Source organism: Sciurus carolinensis, chromosome 4 (assembly GCF_902686445.1).
Source record: "Sciurus carolinensis chromosome 4, mSciCar1.2, whole genome shotgun sequence".
Taxonomy (NCBI): domain Eukaryota; kingdom Metazoa; phylum Chordata; class Mammalia; order Rodentia; family Sciuridae; genus Sciurus; species Sciurus carolinensis.
In genome coordinates this window covers 123,504,021-123,528,711 of record NC_062216.1, presented here as the reverse complement: position 1 = coordinate 123,528,711, position 24,691 = coordinate 123,504,021, and the positions used below count along the sequence as shown (strand labels likewise).

General features: G+C 36.3%; 1 protein-coding gene across 3 annotated transcripts in view; it reads right to left on the bottom strand.

The window, feature by feature from the left end:
* Srgap1 (SLIT-ROBO Rho GTPase activating protein 1) overlaps nt 1-24,691 on the bottom strand; it is a 278,191-nt gene that overhangs the window by 89,743 nt on the left and 163,757 nt on the right. For all 3 annotated transcript variants that reach the window (XM_047549492.1, XM_047549489.1, XM_047549491.1), the window contains exons 5-6: nt 6,779-6,961; nt 6,174-6,302 (exon numbers count right to left, since the gene is read on the bottom strand). In XM_047549492.1, coding sequence (XP_047405448.1) covers nt 6,174-6,302; nt 6,779-6,961 — 312 coding nt within the window. The remainder of the gene's footprint in view (nt 1-6,173; nt 6,303-6,778; nt 6,962-24,691) is intronic.

The following is a 24,691-nucleotide window of genomic DNA, read 5'->3' as shown; positions in this document are numbered from 1 at the left end:
ACATTTCTGCTCCAACAACTAATTTGTAGTAAGTTGTGAAATATTTGTACCATTTATGTTTATTATATTATAATCAAATTATAATATTAATTATAATTTGATTATAATATAATATTAATACTATAATTAATTAAATATTAAGTAAATGATGAAATAAGTGTGAAGGGAGTTGTTGGAAAGACTTAAGAGTAAACAAAATCACTATCAAATGAGGCAAAGTTGTGACAGCTTTACCAGATTGTAAGGCATTGTAAATGTCCAGAATATTGCTTCTTCTACAGGAGAGAACTCAAGATTAGAAGTCACAGATAATACATAGTAGAAGTGATTTGTGCTAAGTAATAGTACTTAAAATTCTATACAAAAGATAAATCACAATATTGAAAGACTGGTAAATATAAATATGATAGTGAGCTTTCAGCTAAAAATATTTTTAAGGTATACATCTTTATAATTTCCTATTTTTTTCTTTTTAAATATAAAAATACACCATACTTAATAGAATATTATAAAACATACATGCTTCCTTTAAATAAATAAAATATCATTCATATTTCAAAAGTTTTCCAAGTCTTCCCCAGGCACAACCCCTTTCCTTCTTACTAGAGTTTAGAACCTGGAGCACCCAGAAATTTCTAAAATGTGTTTGGTACACTGCATTTAAATATTTTCAGTCAAAATAAAAGAATAAATACTTGGTTGGCAACTAAGCTATAATTTTCTTCAATATATTATCCTCAACAAACTTTAGAGTTCTGATATTTAATGCCTTAAATAAGGACTTAAGAAATTCATTTACCTACAAAGTTTTTTAAAGTGTTGTTTCGGTGATAGAACTCATTATAAAATTAATTCATTCCAAAAGGTACAATAAAAAACTTAAGTTGTACTAAAAATAAATTCTAGTAAACCTCCAATAACTACTTTTTGTAAATGATTAACACTGAGAGAAAACAAGAGAGAGGGGGGAGAGAGAGAGAGGGAGAGAGAGAGAGAGAGAGAGAGAGAGAGAGAGAAAGAGAGAAGAGAGCGATAGAGGGGGGAAGCAAATAAGTGAGCTAATTCAAGGTAATATTGAAAAGCAAGATAAAGTTTATCTAAATTAGAAATAATATTAAAATTAAATATTTTGAAAACCAATAGATCACCTCCAAATATATAGAAAAGACTTGAACTATTCTATCAAAGTGTTGAATCATTAAAGTTTTTAGTTGTAGCAGTTAACAAAAGGGGATTCTATTAATGAAGGTGTCACTAGTGTATATGTGAATATATTAAAATATTTTACAGACTGTTATAGTCCTTTAATTCACCTAAGTAATTTACACTCTATGAAAGGATTTGTTGACCAAGAGCAAGTTAAAGCTCAGACATAGCTGAGTTTCAAATTAGTCAATTCCCAATTTAATAAAATCCAAATTCAAGAGGTTTTAAAATATTCATAATCTGTTATTACTATATGATGGAAGAATCAGAGTCACATCATGCCAAGCCAGTTAATTTTACATTTGCTGCAGGGGGTTAAAACAGATGTTGTTATGTGCCCACACAAAATACAGAGACAATCATCTGCGATGTATCCTATGGCAAAGTGGTTAACTTGAATTCATCAGGCCTTTATCTGAAGTTCACTTTGTGGCAAATGTGACAGGGATAAAGAAACAGGATAAGTGATGGAACAAAGAGGTATTTAGACAAATCCAGAAGCTGGGGCAATCCAAGGAACAACTGTTCATGTCTCTTCAACAAGGGACTTTGCTTGATTAAAAAACAAAATAGGACAAAACAAAAAACTTAGGGCCTATGTCCTCCAGGTGCAATCAATGATCCTAAATTTGGTCTGATATAGACATACCAGCCTTGAAACATATTTTTGGGTCAGAAATTGTAATAAGATCTGGTTATTAGATGACAGAAAATCTATTGAGATGGAAAGTTGGAGATCATGAAAAAGAAGGTTAATGAGCTATACGTCAAATGTGATGGACACAGAGAAAGTCTATGTTTTAACAGTAATGATGTCAGGTGGTAAGAATGTGAGTATTCTATTTTGGCATGTAGTATTCTTAGTTTTCTGTAATTTACATGTGTTACTTCTATAATAATGAAATAATAGTTTGAAAACACATATTCTATGGAAAATTTGTATGACTTTTTGTGATATCATAGTAAGTTTGTTAGAAAAGAGATATGGACATGAATAGAAGCTAAGGAGAGACTAGAGATTTATATAAAAAGGTCTCAACTTGAATTCTCTATAATGCTTTGATTTCATCAAGAAACATTTACTGCCTTTCATGTCATCTCTTATACAAAAATGCTGTGCATTAAAAAGGTTGCTTGCCTTTTTCTCACTGGAGGTATAGAAATTCTTTTCATTATTATTAGATAGCTTGATATCAAATGCATTTTGTTAAATAAATCCACAGAGTGGATTCTAGGTACCTTTGCATAATAATCAACCTGTTTCTTTTTCACCAGGAAGGGTCAAGCTTAATGGATTTTAGGATCACCACTATATATGCAAATTGGATTCCTCAAAATAAGCAGCCATTTTAGAATGTACATATTCACAGTCTGATTGCCTTAAAAGTGAATCAAGGAACAGAAAAATTATTTTCACTAAGAGAGTGCTCAATTTCAGTTAACTATGACAGAAAATCAATTTCATGTCATTTCTTTCAAAATTCACATTTAAGTCATATTACTTGAGAATTGTTCACATTTTAAATTTAAGACAGATCTTTAAATTTTTGACTTTTTAAAAAATTGAAAATCACTTGATAGATTTAACTGTTACTTATTTATATCAGAGTTAATTAGATCTGCAGGTAAAGATGTCTGAGTTTGAAGTCTACCACTTGCTATTATTGTAACCTTGGGCAAGAAATATACTCTGGCTAAGCCTCAGATCTTATGCTTTCTGTTGTTTAATCTATAAATGGAGAAGATAGTATTCACCTCATAGGGGTGCAATGCTTTGGTGAGATTATGCTTAGAAACCTGCCTGACACATAGTAAGAGCTCAATATCCATGAATGTGATGGAGACTCTCCTAGTTCTGACTTGCTCTTCCTGACCTGTATATTCCAAGAACATTGAGGATGCTCCTCTGCATCTCCCCACAGATGCAGTAGATATCTATCTCAATCATGCTAGATGAAACAGGACTATAGCTCTCGCACTTCAATATTTTAGTAAACAGCATCATCATTAAACTAGTGTCATTTCTTTCTTCTTTCTCTTCCTCTTCCTTCTTATTCTTTCTTCCTTGGTACTGGGGATTGAGCCCAGGGGTGTTTTGCCACTGAGCTACATCCCCAGTCCTTTTTATTTTTTTAAGTTTTGAAACAGGGTCCTGCTATGTTGCTGAGTCTGGCCTCAAATTTGTGATCCTCTTGCCTCAAACTCCCAAATCCCTGGGAGTTTGATTCCTAAAAGTCATTTCTCTGCACGTGAATCTTAAGTCATTTCTATCCTCTTTTTCATCCACTATATCAGATTTTCATCTTCAATATATTTTGCATCCTACCACTAAAAGTCTATCTCTCCACACTAGTCCAAGCCAGATCATCTTTAGCCTGGCCAACTGCAAAAGACTCTTGATAAAGCTTTTGCATTCATATTTAACCTCTTGAGTCATTTTTTTCCTTTCAGCTGCCCAGAGTCTTTAAAATGTAATCCAGGTGATGTCATTTCCTGCTCAAAACCATATTAGAATAAAATACAAACCCTTCCACTGTCCAGAAGACCCTGTGATGGGTCTTCTGCTGATCTTCTCTCCTAACATGTCCCTTCTCCTTGACTCAGTTTTGGCCAGAATGGACTCCTTTGCTATCCTGTGAACATCTTGAGCTTCTGGAACATTCTACCTCTGCAGCTTTTGCCTTGCCAGCTCTTCCCTTGGAGAGTCTCCTTCCCCAGATGGCTATGTGGCTCTCCAGCTCAATTCTCTATTCAAAAACCAGGATTTTCCTGATCACTCCATCAAAAGAAGCACTCTCAAAACCCTGTTTTATTTTTCTTTTTGGCACTGTCACTACATATGTGTATATGCATGCGTGTGTAGATGTAACTTTGTTTAGAGTCTATTTCCCACCATATAGATAAACTTCATGACAGTGGGGACTTTGTTTTACTTTGCTGGATTCCCGTTGTCAAGAATGGTGCTTGAGGAGGCTGAGGTAGAGCTCCCTGGCTCCAATATGCAATATTAGCTGCGGACTAAGCATTTAGCACTAACACCTTAAGCACTAAGCACTTAGCTCGGTGGTAGAGTGCATACTCAGCAATTTCAAGGTGCTGGGTTCCATTCCCAGTATTGCTTCCCCTCTAATATATACCTATGTGTGTGTGTGTATATGTGTATGTATGTGTGTATATTTTATATCTATGGGCTGGACTATAGCTCAGTGGTGGAGCACTTGCCTAGCATGTGTGAAGCCCTCCGTGCCAGCCCTGGAACTGCAAAGAACAATCAATCGAAATGGTACTTGGTAGGTATGAAAGAAATGCTTTTGAATACATGGAAAGTTTTCTTTGTGTAAAAATTAGCTTAAGTTTTAAATGAAAAATTATGCAGAGAAGTTACATAGAATTAGTTCTCCTATATTTCAGATACTTTACAGAAACCTTATAGATCTGAATTTGTAAATAAGGGGTCATAAAATTCTTTTTTATAGCAACTATTAGCATATATTAGTTGTATGAAATAATGGTTTTTTGGTGACATTTCCATACATGCATATAATGTGCTTTGATAGTATTCACCTTCTCTATTACTCTTTCTTAGTCGTATTAGTTTTTATTTTTATCCAGGAAATCTATGAAATTTTTTTTTATTTAGGAAATCTAGCAGTACTCTGAGAAGTTCCTTGTATTTCATCAGAATGCAGGAAGAAAAAAGTCTTAAAAATATCCACAAAAAAGTTTCTGCATTGAAAACAATGAAGGGATGAGTTACTCGATTGAAATACTAGTAAGAAATAAAAAGAGAAAACATGTTTTCCTTGATTTTACCTATTACTCTATGGTTCTATAGAAAGAAATTATATTATAAGATAAAGTTGTTTGAAGACTAAAATAAAAGGGAAAAATCATCACAGTGTTGATGAGCTAAAAAATAATTCCCTCTTGACAATTCTTTTGTAAAAGTCTCAAATTATAGCTCTAAAATAATAGCTAATTACATTAGGCTTAAACTCACCATAAAAATAAGGTTGCTTTAACTTACATTATGACAACACTGTGAACCATATCATATAATTTTGTAACATCATAAGACTGTTGGATGCAATTAATACAAGGGAGCATATGAGTGAGGCCCCAGCAGCCAACCTTCAGAATCCTTTACCACCCTATCTGTACTTTTCTTATGGTACTTACCACTTTTTATCTTTTAAATGCAGGTACTGGCAATTTGGGCACACAGGGGTTTTGTTCATTTCATCTTTTTGTCTCCTACAGTGTTGGCATGATCACTAGGCTATATTTTCTTGAATGAAAGAATGATGCAGAGGACTAACACTGTGGAATAATGGCAGTGAATACTGCATAAATGTAATTGTGGGTATATATATTTGGAGAATTCTACATGAGTCCATTTACTGTTTTTTGTTTTTTTTTTTAAATTTCATATCCCAGGAAAGCACAGAGATATGGAACAATCTATCAGAGTGGTTTGTGTGCACAGTTTTGCTTCCCGGTATTTGTCACGACTGTCAGAGAGCAATCACTTATTTAGTCATTTGCTTAACACCTGTCTTCTCCATTTTATTTTCCAGAGGCTAAGCATTCTACATGGCTTCTTAGAGTCTCAGCATATCACAAAAGTAGAGGCCCAATAAATATGTTTTGAATGAATGAACAGTTGGGGTTATGTCACTGCATAATTTGAAAATGACTGGGTCTCTTTCCTGGCTAAGCTCACCAGGCACTGGCAGCTTCAAAGACCCTAACCGCCTGATTCTCACTGGTTTTAGGATACATCTCTTTTCACAAGCATCTTAGAATCTGTAGTGTCTAAGCATCACATATTGTTGAATGGGAAGTATTTTTCTGAATATTATATAAAATAACATTATTTTAATCAAGAATGGTGTTTCCTAATTAATGAACAAAAGCTATTGTTAATTCTGCCTTAATATGGAAACATAAAAATCTCAAGTACTTACATCAATTAAATCCGAAAGATCATGAATATAGTATTTGAAAACTGAGGCATTAGTTGCTTCAAGTGTTAGGAGATATTCATTCCGTGCCTTAATCGATTTTAGCTTATTTTCTGAATACTTTGCTTGTCTCTGGAAAGGAAGAAGATACAAGCATTGGGAGACAAAGCAAAGTCATTTTCAAATAAGACAGAGAAACATACGTGAATTTTTATAACCTAAACAATTTACTCCACATATACAAATGACCCTTTAAGTCCTTTGTGAAAAGTACATTCTGAAATTGATTTAAATAACAAGCTAAAATTACCCAGCTATGGGGAATAACAACAATGTATTTGGGCTTCAAGCCCATTTGCAATGAAATCTCTTTGTTACTGTTCAAGTTCTCCACATTTGTACTCAATACTTGGCATCCACCACTAAATGATGTCCAGCTGCTATTACATGATTTTTATGTGTCTTAAACATTTTTTTCCCATGGGAGGAAATGCGTGTCATTTCACAATAATTTATAATATGCACAGATCAGTGATTGCAGCAGTGTTTTTAGTGCATTATTAACTCCTTGCTGAAGACAGAGGGCTCTGCAATGCATTCTCACATACCTTTTCTTTCATTTTTTCAATTTTCTTTACAGAGCTTCGCCGCTGATGTCTCTCTTCTAGTCTAATATGGAAGACTGGATCACCAGATCTTCCAATTTGCTTCTCCTCTTGTTTCTCAGCCTCTTTCAGCTTGCTCTCTGCACTGATGCTCTCTGCATGATACATGTGGTATGTTTTCATCACCTGTGAAAAAGGGATCCAAATTGTTAAAAGATGTCTGCCTATAACTTACAGGGTGAATGGGAACCATTACATGAAGTGTATGTTAAAAATATCACCTTCGAACTGGCAGGGGAAAGCCAGATTGTTAGTAAAATAGATGAATTATGGCTATCATTTTTACATAAACCAAACAAATATGCAAATTAACCTGCCAGGAAGAGGCACTTGGGGAACAGGCTTTGATGAAAAAATGATTTAAGAGTCTTTTGCAAACTTTTCAACTTACTCAAAAAGTTCTCTTAAGCTTGAAAGTGTTTCTCTAAAATCACATCTGCATTATAATTTGCAGAATAAACTATTTATTCATGGTTAAGTTTTAACCCAATGAAAACTCCAGCTTAGTACAGTCCTTACTAAAGGAATTTATTGCACAAAATCTACTTGTCAAAATACCAAATTTAGGAGCTGGGGTTGTGGCTTAGTGGTAGAGTACTCATCTAGCATGTATGAGGCACTGGGTTCAATCCTCAGGACCATATAAAAATAAATAAATAAAACAAAAAGGTATTGTGTCCATCTATAACTAAAAACATTTTAAAAAATACCAAATTTAAATATTGAGGTTCATACATAGTTGTAGTTTAAAAAACGTTGTTTTTCTGATCACAAAGTAATACTTAAAATTTCAATGTAGAAAACATATGATACAAAGCAGGAAATAAAATATAAAGCAAACCATGGTTAAGATTTGGTATACACAGAACACTAAAGAAAGAAATTAAAGAAAACCTTAGAAGATGGAAAGATCTCCCGTGTTCTTGGATAGGCAGAATTAATATTGTCAAAATGGCCATACTACCTAAAGTGCTATACAGATTCAATGCAATTCCAATTAAAATCCCAATGACGTACCTTACAGAAATAGAGCAAGCAATCATGAAATTCATCTGGAAGAATAAGAAACCCAGAATAGCTAAAGCAATCCTTAGGAGAAAGAGCGAAGCAGTGGGTATTGCAATACCAGATCTTCAACTCTACTACAAAGCAATAGTAACAAAAAAGGCATGGTATTGGTACCAAAATAGACAGGTAGATCAATGATACAGAATAGAGGACATGGACACAAACCCAAATAAATATAATTTTCTCATACTAGACAAAGGTGCCAAAAATATGCAATGGAGAAAAGATAGCCTCTTCAACAAATGGTGCTGGGAGAATTGGAAATCCATATGCAACAGAATGAAATTAAACCCCTATCTCTCACCCTGCACAAAACTCAACTCAAAATGGACCATGGACCTTGGAATCAGACCAGAGACCCTGCATCTTAAAGAAGAAAAAGTAGGTCCAAATCTTCAACATGTCGGCTTAGGATCAGCCTTCCTTAACAGGTCTCCCATAGCACAAGAAATAAAAGCAAGAATCAACAACTGGGATAGATTCAAACTAAAAAGCTTTCTCTCAGCAAAGGAAACTATCAGTAATGTGAAGAGAGAGCCTACAGATGGGAGAAAATCTTTGCCACTCATACCACAGATAGAGCGCTAATTTCCAGAATATATAAAGAACTCAAAAAACTCTACACCAAGAATACAAATAATCCAATCAACAAATGGGCTAAGGAAATGAACAGACATTTCACAGAAGAAGATGTACAAGCAATCAACAGATATATGAAAAATTGTTCAACATCTCTAGTAATAAGAGAAATGCAAATCAAAACTACCCTAAGATTCCATCTCACCCCAATTAGAATGGCGATTATCAAGAACACAAGCAACAATAGGTGTCGGAGAGGATGTGGGGAAAAAGGTACACTCATACATTGCTGGTGGGGTTGCAAATTTGTGCAGGCACTCTGGAAAGCAGTATGGAGATTCCTCAGAAAGCTTAGAATGGAACCACCATTTGACCCAGCTATCCCACTCCTTGGCCTATACCCAAAGGACTTAAAATCAGCATACTACAGAGATACAGCCACATCAATGTTCATTGCTGCTCAATTCACCATAGCCAGATTGTGGAACCAACCTAGATGTCCTTCAATTGATGAATGGATAAAGAAACTGTGGCATATATATATACAATGGAATATTACTCTGCCATAAAGAATGACAAAATTATGGCATTTGCAGGCAAATGAATGAAATTGGGGAATATCATGCTAAGTGAGATAAGCCAATCTCAGAAAACCAAAGGATGAATGATCTCGCTGATAAGTGGATGATGACATATAATGGGGGGTGGGAGGGGTTAGAGTTAGGGTTAGGGTTAGGTTTAGGGTTAGGATTAGGGAGGTTGGCAAGAATGGAGGAAGGAAGGACTGTATAGAGGAAAAAGAGGGGTGGGGAGGTGGGGGGAGGGAAAAAATGGCAGAATGAATCAAACAACATTGCCCTGTGTAAATTTATGATTACATGAATGGTATGCCTTTACTCCATGTACAAAGAAGCAAAATGTATCCTATTTGTTTACAAAAAAAAAAAAAAAAAAAGATTTGGTATACATTCTTCTATTCTTTTACCTATGAAAACACACACCCCCATCTCTTCATTTAAAAATGCCATATATTCACATATTTCCCTTTAAATATTTGGGATCATCCTGTATGTACAAGTTTTAATGTCTCTTTTATTTATGTATCAGAACGTTTTTCTATATCACTAAATATTCTAAATAATGAGAAGGTCTGTATAGTAATTACTTCTTTATATAACTGCCATAATTACTTAACTAATACAGTATTGTTGAATATTTTAGGATCATTTCAACTTTTTGGTCTATAAATAAAGCTGTGCTGAAAACCCTTCATGTATATCTCATCTTATTTCTTTTCTTGGAAATGAATTATACATAACATATTTTAATAACATTGAGGAATATATGGAACATAAACATTTGGTAAAGTATCTTTTCCATGCATGTTGTTAATCTGTATCATGAATCCTCAATTATTAAAAACTTTGGTTATATTATTGTTACAAAAATGTTTGTGGACAAAATTGTGTCATGATTCCTTGGAGACGTTTTTAGAAGCAGAATTGCAGAGTTAGAGAATATGCAAATTTTTGAGGCTCTGCCAATTTTACACTCTGCTAATGAAAACAGAAACAAAATAAAACTGATCTATCTCTAAAGTACTTTAGATAATATAGGTACTTAATATTTTCTCAAATAATGAGTAAAGGTATTCACTAATTATTCTTGCAACATTTATATATAATCTCTGTATTCTTATACACAGAAGAATAAAACAATCAGGTTTTCTGAGATTTTACCTAAAAATCACAGTTTTCCAGTATAATTCTAATGTGCACATCTGGGAAAATTCTGAAATCTGTGTATTTTGTATTTCTTAAAAGAAACAACATACATAGGTGTGAAACATCAACATACCAAGGAAGGTATTGGAATTAGAATCCAATGCCAAGCATCTCAGAATATGTCAAACTGTAATCCACAGAAGGCAGATATGAGTCATTAGCAAGTAGCCAAAAGTTATTCAGATTCAATTTTATAGCTAAAGTATAGCTATTAAGCAAAGACTAATATAATATTTTAAAATAATAAATTTTATTTCTCTCACTTCAAAACATGAGTTTTCAAATAATTTGAAGCCTGTAAGCATCACTGGAACAAATGTTATTTAGTTAGGCTGAACTACAGAAAATTGCTGTTTCTGTAGGTTATTAAAAATTTTCACACTGCTCAACAACATACATTTTTAAGATTGCTATTTTGAAAAGTAAAAATTGGGTTTGGTAAAGAGACTTTATTTATTTTTATAAAAAATCTAATGATGTCTTTTCTTAAAAATGCAAAGGTAGTACTAAACAAAAACAGAGTAAAGGCTAAACTTTACAGCAATGGTAGCTTTTTTCTGAGCTGTCACTGGAAAGTTGTCTGTTTTTAGTAATTATCAAACCTATTCAGGGGAAATTTGGTTGGCTCCTCCAGTTTAAAAGAAAATAAAACAGCAGTAGGAAGGAGCTGGGCAGCTGGGGAATGAAAGGGAGTCACCCTGCAGCTGGGCAAACAGGGAGGTCAATGAATCCACTACACACCTTGCATTGCTAGGCTTGGCTCTGTTTATATTCTCTGCCTGAAGCAAACCCACATACCATTTAGGTCCTGGTTCCAGTTACATCTAAAAATGAGAGGGTGAAAAAACTCAAACACACACACACAGATACCCCACTCACAGAGTTGTTTAGCTGTTTGTATTCTTCTTGCTAACTGACAGGCAGGAAGAAATGAGAGCATATGACTCCCATCACACTTGGATGAAAAGACATCCCAGATAGTCCTTAATATCTGAGAAATATTTCCTTTCAATACATCACAAAGATTTAGTCCTCCAGACTCTTGTTTTTCTTGGATACTGAGCACTAGTATAAGCAGGTCATTTGTACAAACTAAGCCTTAGTATAAGAGAAAGACCGGGCTGATGGCTGGCATAGGATTTCTTATTAACTAATGTGGGTTAAAAAAAGTCATTAGAGTCTGACCCAACACTATCATGAAAAGGGTGTAAATATCTTACTATAATGGGGTTCAGCACAATAGCTGAGGAGTCTCTAGCTAGCTCAGTGGTAATTTGCATACTGCAAATTTCTTTGTTTAGTTTTCCCATTTGACTTAGGATTTCACTATTCTCTAAAATGTTAACAGTAATGATGAATGAATTTAAAAAGTTCAGGAGAAAAATGCTAAAAGCTTTTCAAGAATTCTAATTTGAGATAATGAATGCAAGTACAAATGACATTATTAAAATGTAAGCTGTTGACAGAAGTCAAATGTGTCTTGTATTTAAAATGAAATAACCATTTTTTTTTTTCAGAGAAGAAAAAATGCTTTTATTTTTTAAAGGTGCATTTTGAATATATACTGCCAGGAAAATAACTGCTTCTCCCTCAGTTTAATGCAAACACAAGACTTTGCATACCAATGGTGTGGTAGACATATATCCATTTAAATATAGTCCAACAGCCTATTTTCCAATTTGAATTCTTCTCTACTAAAACTTCAAGCATAATTCCCCACTCAACACACTCAATTTATCTTTCCTTAACTGTAGGAAAAATATAGTCAAATACAAAGTGACCCACATCATGAATTTCTTTGTGAAACTGGGAAGTCCCATAGAAATAACTTTCATAGAATCTATTTATTTTTATTTTTATTTATTTATTGAAAGACCCATATCCTGTATCTGACACAATTCTTGTACTTTAACTCAAAGTAATTAAAATACTTATAGTAAATTTCAACAGTTGGTGTTAAGAAATAATTATGAATCTAAAAACTACATGTTTTGGAGAAGATCAATGGATAAAAGCTATAGTTTCTACTTTTTGATTTCTGGTTCAGAAATTAGAAGACATGGATTAGAGGATGATCAACCAATTACTAAGTGTGAGGAAATTATTTAATATCTCTGCTTATCTTATGAAATTATTATGGATGCCAAATTGTGTGTCCACAATTGCTTAACTTAAACTTTACTGAGTACATGTGTCTATGTATATGATCCATATCAGCAATATAGATATGTACACATGTGTATGAATATATTTAGTTTGACAAGCATTATGTAATGCTTACTACGTGCTAAACATTATTCTAAGCACTTTACAAAATAACTTATTTAAATCCTTCTAGTAACTCTTATGAGGTAGGTACCTTTATTTTCAAGGTACCTTATTATTATTTTAAAAATGAGAAAGCAGAGGTAGAAAGAGGTTAGGGAACTTGTCTAAGGACACCCAGATGGTAACTGGCTGAACAATGGTTGGAAGTCAGACAGTCTGACTTCAGATTAAGCATTCTGAACTGCTATGCCAGAAACTTTGGGAAGTCTAAAGCATTACCCAGTTGGAAGGCCTCTTCATTTTGGGGATATAGTTACTCTGTTTCCATAGGAGGAAGACAGATCATAAAAAATAATTATTGATCCCACATTTGCTTGGTGCTCATCACCTGTAAGGCACTGATGGTTACTCTTTTACAAAGACCTGCTTCCCATCTTTTAAGAGTTTACATTTTTGGAGTTTGCGACATAGGCCTAAGATATTCCCTGGTGGGAACAGACACAGGGAGAGGGCATTTAGGCAGCAAGGATGGTATTATCAGCAAAGGCATAGTGGGAAGGGAGGATGCCAAGACTTAACTTATTGAGAGCACTTCAGAGCCTGCCACATGTTACAACAAACTCCCAGGTACCTTTAGATTCTTAATATTGCTTTATAGACTGTATGGACATAATAGAAACTAGGTGAGAAACAAATGAAGGCCAGGAACTCATTTCACAGTCAGTTTGCCCACTCATTTAACAAATACTTATTAAATATCTACTATGTACCTGGCATTGTTTTTCTCCATCCCTGGCATCCAAAAATAGCACCATCATTAAACACCTGCCATTGCACTAATGGGATGACAAATAGTTTTATTTCACTAACTGGAAAATACAGTTGGTGTTGGAATTTATGGCTCCACAAAATAAAAAGGTATGGTGGGGGGCCAGGGATGTTACTCAGTGGTGGAGTGCTTGCCGACCAAGCATGATGCTCTGGGTTGGATCGCTAGCACCAAAAAAAAGTGGGGGAATGGTATCGTGGTTTGGCAGGGGAAGGGATGAGAAGTAATATGTTCCTGACAATATTTCCTAACTCCGTAGCCTGCTGCTTCACTAAATGCATCAATCACCAAAAGCCCTTTGGAGAAATGACATTCTTTAGTTTTTCTTAATTCTCAACAATCAAGATAAATATCTACTTTCTACAGTCAATGTATTGAGGGTTCTAATTGTAACTGTGTTTCTGCAAGTACCATTTTAACAATACCACCTGGGTAGGATCACAGCCTTGGAAACCCATTTGTACTGTTTCCCAGGAGGTGCTAAGGTTCAAGGAGAAAGAAGGGCCACAGGACACCCTTAGGGGAGCCCCAGGAGCTGCAATGCAAGGAACCTAATTCTTTTCAGAGGCCTGCACAGCCTTAGTCCCTTCCTCCAGGTTATGGCCTCTGCTCAACCACCCTATGATTCTGGGGGCTTATTACAGACCAAAGCAGCAGCAGGAATTCACTCAAGAGCACTCAGAAGGCGGTGTGCCAGAATTTTTATGCCTGCCATCTCTAGCCTCTTGCTCTTTGGTAACTGAGCCAACTCTGGTGAGGAACATGGCTTCTGGAGTTCTTGGCTTTGAGTTTCAGGACTGCAGCCTAATTGGGCAGTTTCTTAGCCTCCTTAAATCTTGTTCCTCCAAGGCAAAATGGGGATTAATTGATAATGCAGGGAAGCACACAGCAGGGTAGATAGTCCTCATTCTTGGAAGTTTCTAAGGTCTGATGTAGAAGTAAGAGCACAGGCTTTGGGACCAGACTACCTGATTTCACACAGGTGCCCACCACTATCTCCCAAAGGCAGCTGGGAAATCTGAGGTGCAACCAAGGCAGACAAATGGAGGCTTTTCCCATTATTTCCCACTAAGATTCAGGCTGGCAAAAAACATCTTAAAAATGGACATCACAAACCAATGAGAAAGGTCTAGGAGTTCAATGCTTAGATTCCTATATGTTCATAAAACACATGAATTCATATTTTGAAAAAGCTTCCAGCCTATTTGGAATGCACAACCCATAACTGGCACCCTTTCCAATATAAAATGACAGTTATTGTTGAATTACATGAATATCAGACAATTATTATTAAATTAGGTGGACATCAGCACAAGTTTAGGGGGGCAATATATGCTGACGTGCATTTATTCATCTACTAATAAGCCCCTGAGCGTCCATATGCCAGGCACTATGCTAGGCTTCCCAAGTGGAAGACACAAGAGCAAGATTACTCTCACTGTAAAACAGAGATGGGAGTGGGGCAGTTGTGGACTTTAGGGTAGGCTGAATGGGTTTTAGGAGAAGGATTTCAGGCTTATTTTTAATCAACTTATATTTAAGTTTAGGGGAAAAAATGGTGGGGGAGTATATTTTATTTATATAAAGAATGTAAAGGCAGGAGAAACCAACCATTAACATGAATGCTACTCAGCCAATACTACAATGGATCTCTGTCTTCCACCCCTCATCTCCCACTTAAGGCCTGTGAATGAACCAGACAGCAATTTTTATTCTCATTTGTGGCATCTGGGCTAAAAAAGGTGCTGATCCCTGAGACCACAAGTAGTTAGTAGGACTGTCACAATGATGAAGTTTCATAAACCCATCTCCTCTCCCTTGGCCTGTATGTTCTTCCTAAGTCAATGAAAGCAGAGTTCACAAAACCTAATTGAATTTGCAAAGTAACATTCATAGAAGTTATTTTCTGAGACATTAGACTGATGGTTAAGAGTTCAGACCCATAAGATAGACTGTCTGGGCTCGAATTCTGCCTCTGCACTTTCTTGCTGTGGGATTGTGGGCAAGTAACTGTTGAGGATCAGAAAAATGATACCCAAAATATGCTGCTTGGGATTTCAAACTGAGAGCACCTGGGTCGCAGCACCTGCAGGGAAGGACTTTCTCTGAAGCTCCCTTGTTACCTGAAGACCGGATGCACCAAAAGGGAACTATGGACTTGCCTTCTATCTCCTTGTTATTTTGTCAATGAGGAACATTAAAGTCACATCAAAGAAGGGACTGAAAGTCAAACATCACACCTAGAGCCCAGATGGACTTTGTGCCACACCATATCTGTTCCTCAGACCCACTCATTTCTCTCCCTCTAAAATTGCCTACAGGCCCCTAAAATTCCCTTTCTCCTATGAAGAAGGTATTAAAGCTTTAACCATCTGGTCTGATTTTGAATTTGCATACTTCATGTGATTCTCAGGTGCTCTCCTATTGATTTGTCTGTTTTATAGACTCAAATTATTGAATATCCAAAGAATAGAAAGTTCTTTTCACCTGAACACAATTTAATCTTTCTGTGCTTCAATTTCCTCACTGTGAGACTGAACTTACAGCATTACTGTGTGGGGTAGTTGGGAGGACTAAATGTGTTAACACACTTAAAGAGCACAGAAGAAAGAGGTTAACACATAATAACGGCACAATAAATGCCAACTACTGAAATTTGAAAAAAACTGCCATAAAACAATTCCTTTTAATAATAGATAATAATTTCTCCATGATTGGGAGGATTATTGTTTCTAAAGAGGTAAATTAGTGATATTTCCTTTTATATATATATTAGGAATTTTAGCAAAGTTCTCTAGAATGAGTGTTTTAGTGAGTTTTTTCACTGCTGCAACCAAAAGACCTGACAAAAACAATTAGAGGAGGAAAAGTTTATTTTGGGGCTTTTGATTTCAGAAGTCTCAGTCCACAGATGGCAGATCCATTCCTTAGGGCCTGAGATGAGGTAGAAAATCATGGTGGAAAAGCATGGCAGAGGAAAGCAGCTGGGGACATGGCACCAGGAAGGACAGAGAGAGAGAGAGCTCCACTTGCCAGGAACAAATATATACTCCAAAAATATAAGCCGCCAATGACCCGCCTCCTCTAGCCACACCCTACCTACCTTAGCTACCAGCCAGTTAATCCCTATCAGTGGACTAATGCACTGATTAGGTTAAGACTCTCATTACCCAATCATTTCACCTCTAAACTTTCCTGCATTGTCTCACACATCACCTTACATCTGAACCATAACAATGAGCAAATAGGCCAACATGACGATCAAATAAGATGAAATGTTGTCTTTACAGCTTGTTTATCAAAGAAAACTTAAGGTACCTTGTGGCTCCATTGAAATGAAATCAGCACAACAGTCTGAATTTATCATCAAATTATATTTATAGTCGAAACAAATGCTTAGAACAAAAGGCACTGTCTGGGTCTCTGGATCTTGCTGTTCAGGGACTGCCAACCAACCAAATAACAGGGCAACGGAGATGCAGAGAATGAACAAAACACAGGGAAGGACAGAGAACACGGCAAAGGGAGGAAGTCAGGGTGATAAAAGTCATGAAAACAATTATATTCTGTTCATGTAGTGTTAAGGATTTTGTTTCAGGAGTAATTATACACAGTCGCATTTTTAAAGGAAAGGGCTTTGGTCTACAAAACAGCACACCTGGATTCTGGCCCTGGTTATGTTGCAAAATAGCTCTGTAAACTCTGCCTTTCTGATGCTCAGTATGGCCTCATCTATTAGAGATGACAACAGGCGATCTCTCTATAGGGCCGCAATGTGGGAGATAATCAAACCAAATTATACAGCTCAGATCCATTGGCAAGTGTGGAATGAAAGACGAAGAACAAAGTAGAGCCACAATCACTGAAGGAAAGATCCATCACATAACTTCTGGTACCAGAAGGCTTCTTTCCAAGAGAATTTTAATATATCCTCTAAAAAGGGAATATTTGATAAAGTTTAGAGGAAATGGAGCAGGATGGTATTAAGGAGTAGTATAGATGATCCTCAACTTATAAAATGGTTACATCCTTATAAACTTATATGTTCAAAATATCACAAGTCAGTAATAAATAATACACCTAACCTCTGAATGAATGTCACAGCTCAGCCTGGCCTGCTCAGGACACTTACATCAGCCTGCAGTTGTGCAAAATCATCTCACACAAAGCCCATTTTATAATCGAGTGTTGAAGATCTCATATACACAGACAGATGGGCACTTTGTAGTCATGATGCGATGTGAAAACAAAACACAATATCCCCCAAACTCTAGCAACACAGTACCCCATAGAGAATTGGTTGTTTCCCTTCTTGATCTTAAGGCTGACTGGGGTGAAGGCTTGTTTCTGCTGCCCAGCATCACCAGAGAAGATCACACTGCATGTTGCTAGTAAGGGAAAACATCAACATCCAAAATTTAAAGTACAGTTTGTACTAAATGCCTATTGTTTCTGCACTGTCAAAAAGTCAAAAATCAAGTCAAACCATCACAAGCCGGGAACTGCCTGCAGATGAACGTGCCAGTCAGGCTGTCTTTCCTTTTTTTTCTCTGCTAGAGATGACTGTTTCTGTCCCCATCTTCAGGAGCCAGTGTTCCTGCAAGGCACCCCTGTGTTAGATTTCTGAGGGTGTAGGTAGCCCTCAATCCACTGTGCATGACTGTGTGATCCCGGGCAAGGCTTTCCTGTGGGCCCAGGGCTCTCTCACCTACATGGAGGTGAAATGGAATGAGCTGTGGTTGGTCCACGTAATCTCTCAGGCCTTTTCCAACTCTAAAGTTCTATTGACTCCAGATATGAATCTGGATTATAACAATACTATACATATTTATTATTTGGGGAAACACATATACTTCAAAGTGGTTAAAAGGGGCCAATTTATTTATTTTTTCAGTGTCAGGGTAGATGGCAGATAAATTTTAACCTAAAGGAAACACAAGTGTAACAACAAATTATACTAATTATCTCTTTCGGCTTCTGTTGACTTGAGACAGCAAGCAGTACACCATGCTATGCCAGGGAGGAAAGATTCTCTAGAATTCTCCATGGGGCTCTGAGACCATAACTCAGCTGCTTTGCCTTACAGAAAATACTCCAAATGAACAATGTCCCCATAGTCTGTCTAGCACACTGCTGCTATATTGATGAATCTTACACGGGGCCATCTATCACTCTAGTGGCTTTAATTAGCTCCCCAACTGATTATTGATCAATCATCAAGTGCTCATTAAGGAGGAAAACTCAGGAAGACTCTGCTGGGTGTAGGGCTGACATACCGGTATGTAACATGCTTCTATTTTTGATTTATTAAATTTAAGGTAAAATAAGGCATCAGTCATTTTTGAAATGTTAAACTGAACAATAATTTTGAAACATTAATATAAATTATAATTATCATAAGATCATTTGCTACTTTAATAAAAACTATTTAATGAAATGATTTTATACCTCATTAAAAGAAAATGTTTCTATTTGTAATGAGTAAACTGTATTTATTAATCTTAATCTAAACCTGCTCTATTTCTAACAGTTCTAGAGGCAGTTTCTAATTTAAGGTTTTGAGTCATGAATGGGGTTATTAGTTTTGTTTATCTCTAAGGAACTTTGGATGGACATAAATATTCAGCAAAAAAATTCCTGAAGCTCCCTATTAAGTACCACAAATAGGCCTTGTCCTATATGATTTCATTAATATTATACTAATAGAAGTCCAATTATGTTTTTTCTTTATTAGTTTATGCTAGTTCCTTGGTTCAAAAGACAACTTTGCATAAGCATAATTAACAATTTGGCATAATACTACAATGTGTACCTGTATTACAATTATGAGAGACTTCCATGTGAAATAAATGTTATTCTATCCAATACATTCTAATTTTGTGAAAGATTATGTTCCTTTACTTGTCTCTCAAGATTTCACCGTGGTGGGGTTAAAAAGAGGGCGCAAGGGCAGGGGACTTTGAATACCCAGTGTAATGGTCCATTTATTTTTTTCATTCGCTCATATTTGTGAATACCAAAGTGATGAAGTTCCCTGCACAGGCACACGACTGTGCTTTCCTTCACACTCTTCTCCTCTTCTGAATGCCCGTCTGCCTGTCCTTTATCACTGAATTCAGAAGTCTGCTTCTTCTGGAAGCCTCGGGAATGGAGACCTCTATGTGGCCTGGCACCCAGCACTGTGCCTGGGACTGTCTCCCTGATGGTGGGACTCTATGTGGGTCTGTGTTATTTCCAGGACGTTCATATTTGCTGAAAGAATCAAATCCAGTCATTTGGTGTATATAACTTAGATGTAGTAGAGATGATCCTGTAATAATTTTAGAGTAGAGACAGCCATATTTTTAGTATTTAACTGACTTAGAGAACAGGGTACCAATTCTGAGATTTGGGACAAAGGCTACATAATTGAATTCCATAAATCTTAGAACCTTATAACTTGCAACCCCTTTTCCATACCTGCTGGGTATCCACCCTCCAAAAAAGTACACTGTCTTAGAAGATAGTCAATTCTTCTTCAGAACAACTTTAGTAATTAAACTAGAAATCAGGTTGCTTGGGTTCAAATTCCAGTCTTGCCTTTTACCATGCTGCTTAGTTTTCTCATCTCTGAATTAGGAATAGGCATAGTAACTATAAGGTTGTTATGGAGCTAAAATGAATGAATCCATGTCAAGTACTTATAATGGTAATTGGCACAGAGTGATGACTTCATGAATGCAATTACACTTAATAAAATGCCCAGCCTTCCATCATATTTGCTATGGTCTGAATATGAATGATATTAGAGCCTTTACAAAAGAGGCCTGTGATTGATCTCTTTCACCTTCCCTGTGAGGACATAGCAAGAAGGTGCTAAGTGCCAGAAAGCAGATCCTCTCCAGACACTAAAACTGCTAATGTCTTGATTTTGGACTTCCCAAGACTCCAGAACTGTGAACAATAAATTTCTTTTGTTTATAAGCTCCTAGTCTATGGCAGTTTGTTGCAGCAGCCTGAATAGACTAAAATATCTTTTAAGTGTATAATAGCCCTACCCAGCAATGCTCACTTGCTTATTCTTACACACCTGAGAGGCTGGGAGCAAAGGTATGGTCTTTGTTTCATGCATCAAAGAAACTAAGCTACAAAGACACTTAATCCTTGCCCAAAAAGTCAATAGAGAAAGTTAATGATACAGAATATTGTTGAGGAAGTTCCCACAGCAAAAAGGAGTTTTCATATTAATTCTGCAGAGGCAACGATATACACTGAAAAAATGCCTGAGTGGGCACATGGAATACACACTGATCAGGGCCACAATAAGCAGAATGGCAGCAGAGACCAAACAATAGCCTTTGGTGGTAAAGGAGAAGTTTTAAGCATTTAGCAATGTGGAAGGGAAAAGCACATGCATAATGAAAGGCCACCAAATTACTAGAATCTCAAAGTCACCCGCAACTTTAAGTATTTAGTTATTTTCAGGAAAATGTTTCACACATCTTGAATGTTCCGTGTGTGTATCAGACATCTAAGTTACAAGGTTTAGTCTATGAAATATTTAAACAGAGGACATAAGACACTTAGAATCCTAAAATCAAAAAGCCTCACACCCTTAGAATTACAGGTTGGAACTGGGTATGGGTGGCGCATGCCTGTAATCCCAGCTACTCAGGAAGCTGAGGCAGGAGGATTGCAAGTTTGAGGACAGGCTCAGCAATTTAGCAAGACCCTAAGTGACCTAGTGAGATCCTGCTTTAAAAAAAAAAAAAAGAATCGCAACTTTGACTATGGAAATTCCAAAGGAATCCTTTTCTTCCAATGAATAATAGTTGGGAATTTGAGACATTCTTACTTCATGTATTAAAAAGAAGAAAAAGAAGAAAAGTGAGAGGCCTTTGTTAATCTGTGCAAGAAGCTTTTTGAGTTCTCAAACCGTTTTTGACTGCATGTCTAGCCATATGATGGCTGTTTTTTACAATCTCATTTTGGTAACTGTCTTGAATGTATTCAACTCCTGATGTTCTCCCTCCATGTGGCTCCACAGGGAAATTCTATGAATGCGTCTTGTGCTTTTTCTCACTCTGTGCCTTGGTTCAGGCTGCTCCTTCGATGCCTTTGCCCATCTTTCATCTCTACTGTTACTGAAAGCCTGGCTGTCCTTTGAAGTCCATTTTCAGACTCTTTCCTTCCTGCTTTTTTCCTCAATCCTCAATGTATATCTCTCTCTCCACAGCCCTCTGGCTGAACTGTCTATTTGTGTGTGACAATTATACGCAGGGGCTTGGTTCCACAACCCCTTCCAGGTAACAAAATCTATGCAGATGCTCAATTCTCTTATGTAAAATGGCACAGTATTCTCATATACCTACACATATCCTCCTGTATACTTTAAATCATCTCTAGATAACTTACAATACCTAATATGATGTAATGCTATGTAAATGGTTACACTGTATTGTTTAGGAAATTACAAGAGCACAAAGTTTGTACATGTTCAGTAGAGATGCTATGTTTTTTTCCAAATATTTTTGCTCTATGGTTGGTTGATTGACAGGTACAGAACCCATGGATATTTAGGGATAACTGTAATGATCTGCTTTACCTTATACTCACTAATAAAAAGAGAGTAAAATAGTGGGCTAAGAGCACAGACTCAGCCTAGTCTGAAACTTCTTCACTGTGTGACCTTGGGCAAGGTACCAAGTATCTCTGTGCCTCACCTGCCTCATAGGACTACTGCAAGAATTTTAGGAACTAATTATGTAAAATGCTTAAAACAGTACCTGGCACAATGGTTAGCTGTTACTACAACCTGGCTTTAGCACTTCTGCTGTTGGGAAAGCCCTGAACTGGTACTGTCACAGCAGCACACACCTCCCAGGAAGCTACTTACTAGCCTGGATTAAAATAAAGGCAGAGTTCAGTTCCATCCTGGTCATGAATTAATTCTGGGGTTTTAGTAAATCACTTAATATCTCTGGGCTTTGTGATATTCTTCCAAAATGATGAGGTTAATTTGCTAATTTCTAAAGGCCCATTTAATGCTAAAATTCTAATGGCCTACAACTATTTATTAAATTCAGATAATCACATGAATTAGAAAATCATGAATTAAGAGAGGCTTAATTGGATCCTCTGATATATCTGATTTAGATCTTGATTTGCTTCACATGATTTTTTTTTCATTTCTATTGGTCAACATCCCTGGCCTATTTTGAGATATTAAATTCAAGGAAAATGTTCATAATTTATTCTTTGTTTTGGCAAGTATCATATATATTTAGTATTATATTTAAAACAGATATATTATATACATATACATGTACAGCTTTGATGAATAATGGTAAACAAAGTTAAGAATCTTAACTATCCAATGAAAACAAATCATTCTGATTAAAATGCCCAATAATAAAGCATTCTAATTGTTTAAAAGTCATAATACTGTATTTTAGAACATAACCGTTGGGGTAAAATACTTTGTTGACAAAGATTCTTTTTTTTTTTTTTGGATCAGGGACTGAACCCAGAAGTGCTTTACCACTGAGCCACATCCCCAGCTCCTTTTTAAAAAAGAATTTTAAAATTTTGAGACAGGGTCTCACTGGGTTACTTAGGACCTCACTAAGGCTGAGGGTGGCTGTGATCTTCCTGCCTTCGCCTCCCAAGCTACTGGGATTACAAGCATGTTCCACTGTGCCCGGCAACAAAGATTCTTAATATGAAATATTTTGTAGAATTTTTATTTATTTATTTATTTATTTATTTATTTGGTTTTAGTAGACTATTTGAACACTTTTCATTTTTAAGTCAAAATTTTTTTAGGGAGGGAGTTCATATTTCATTTATAAAAGCAATCATACCTGAGGTTCAAAAGCACCAACCCTAACTAAGTCTCAAAGCTTATCAAGAAAATAACTCTAAGCAGGAGCCAGGGAGCAGTTGGCATCATTAATTAACAAGATGTCCTAAAAGACATATAAAGTTATATAAAGTTCTTATCAAACAGCTGTCATTATGGTTCCTTGAAATGGTAATTTTATAAAATCCAATCATTTGGATAAGGAAAAGGAAACTGATTAAATTCCCTAACATGGTCTCCAAAGTCAGTCTGTGTCAAAGCCAAGATTAGAATTCGGAGGTTGTTGGCAGGGAGTCATATGATGCTCTTTCTTTCCATCCAAGTGTCTGGCAATCAAAGCCAGTGGAAGGGTGTATGGAAACACTTCGTCCATCCATAATCTCAAAATAGATGGGTTTGTAAAAAAGTTTCCCAGGTGGCATCATGGAGAATGTGGTATTCCAAAGAGGTTTGCAATTTGGGAGTTTTTTATGTAGCTTTTACTCTGTATTCCCCTTTGTTCAGTGTTTTGTTCTGAGAGTCAGACATTTTTGCAGTTCTCTCTAAGGAGTGAATTTTCATTTCCACTACAGAAAATATATATTTCAAATACTCAAAATGCCCTTGAGCTAAAATAAATACTTAACTAAAAATAAAAAAATAAAAACCTCTTGGAGGCTCACTCAGAGAAAAATCTTCTGATATGAGGTGGCAAGTGTCTTGGGCTCTTTCACAGTGACTTTTCAACCTTGCCTTGGGGCTGTTACCTCTTTAGAGAGGAATCCTTAGCACCTGGTTTGTGGGAGGCTCACAGACCCCGATGGAAAGCTGTCCTTGGCAGTCCTCTGAGCCTGAGTTTTCAAGGAAGAGCTCAAAATAATAAGCAGCATCTTCCCTCTCTTTCCCTCTAAAAAATAAGTAGCTCTTTTTATGTTGTAAAGGCTAGAGTGGATTCTGAGCTCACTGGCAATTCTGTTTTCCAGACAGCTCCTCTCACAAATTGCTGGGCAGCCTCTGGGTTTGAAGCTGCCTCAGGAATGGCTTCTACCCACCATTTACATTTGTTAGGCAAAATGGTGTTAGCTCAGAAGGAGGAAGCAGGCAACTGGAATAAAACAATGGATTCTCAGCAGTAACCACTGACAAGTAGCTTTCACACCTAACAGTAAAGCTAGATGAATGATATGTCTTTAAGAGGTGCTCAAAATTAACATATCCTAACATTAAACCCAAACAGGCAAAACCACATGGGTTTGTCCATTTTCTGACCCATAGAACAGACTGGAAGGCTTCATTAAGATTTTACAAGCAAAAGGTGTTTTACCTGAGAATCCCATCTGTTCTTTAGATCAGTTTCCATCCACCCATGCTCCTCTCTCTTCTCCTGCACAGCCTTCCCTAGATAGCTGTCCAGTGGGGAGCTGATGAGCTTTGGAAACAGAGCTGGGTTTAGATTTTTAGATAAGTCATTTATTGCCTAGGTGATCCTGAGCTAATTATGCAGAGTC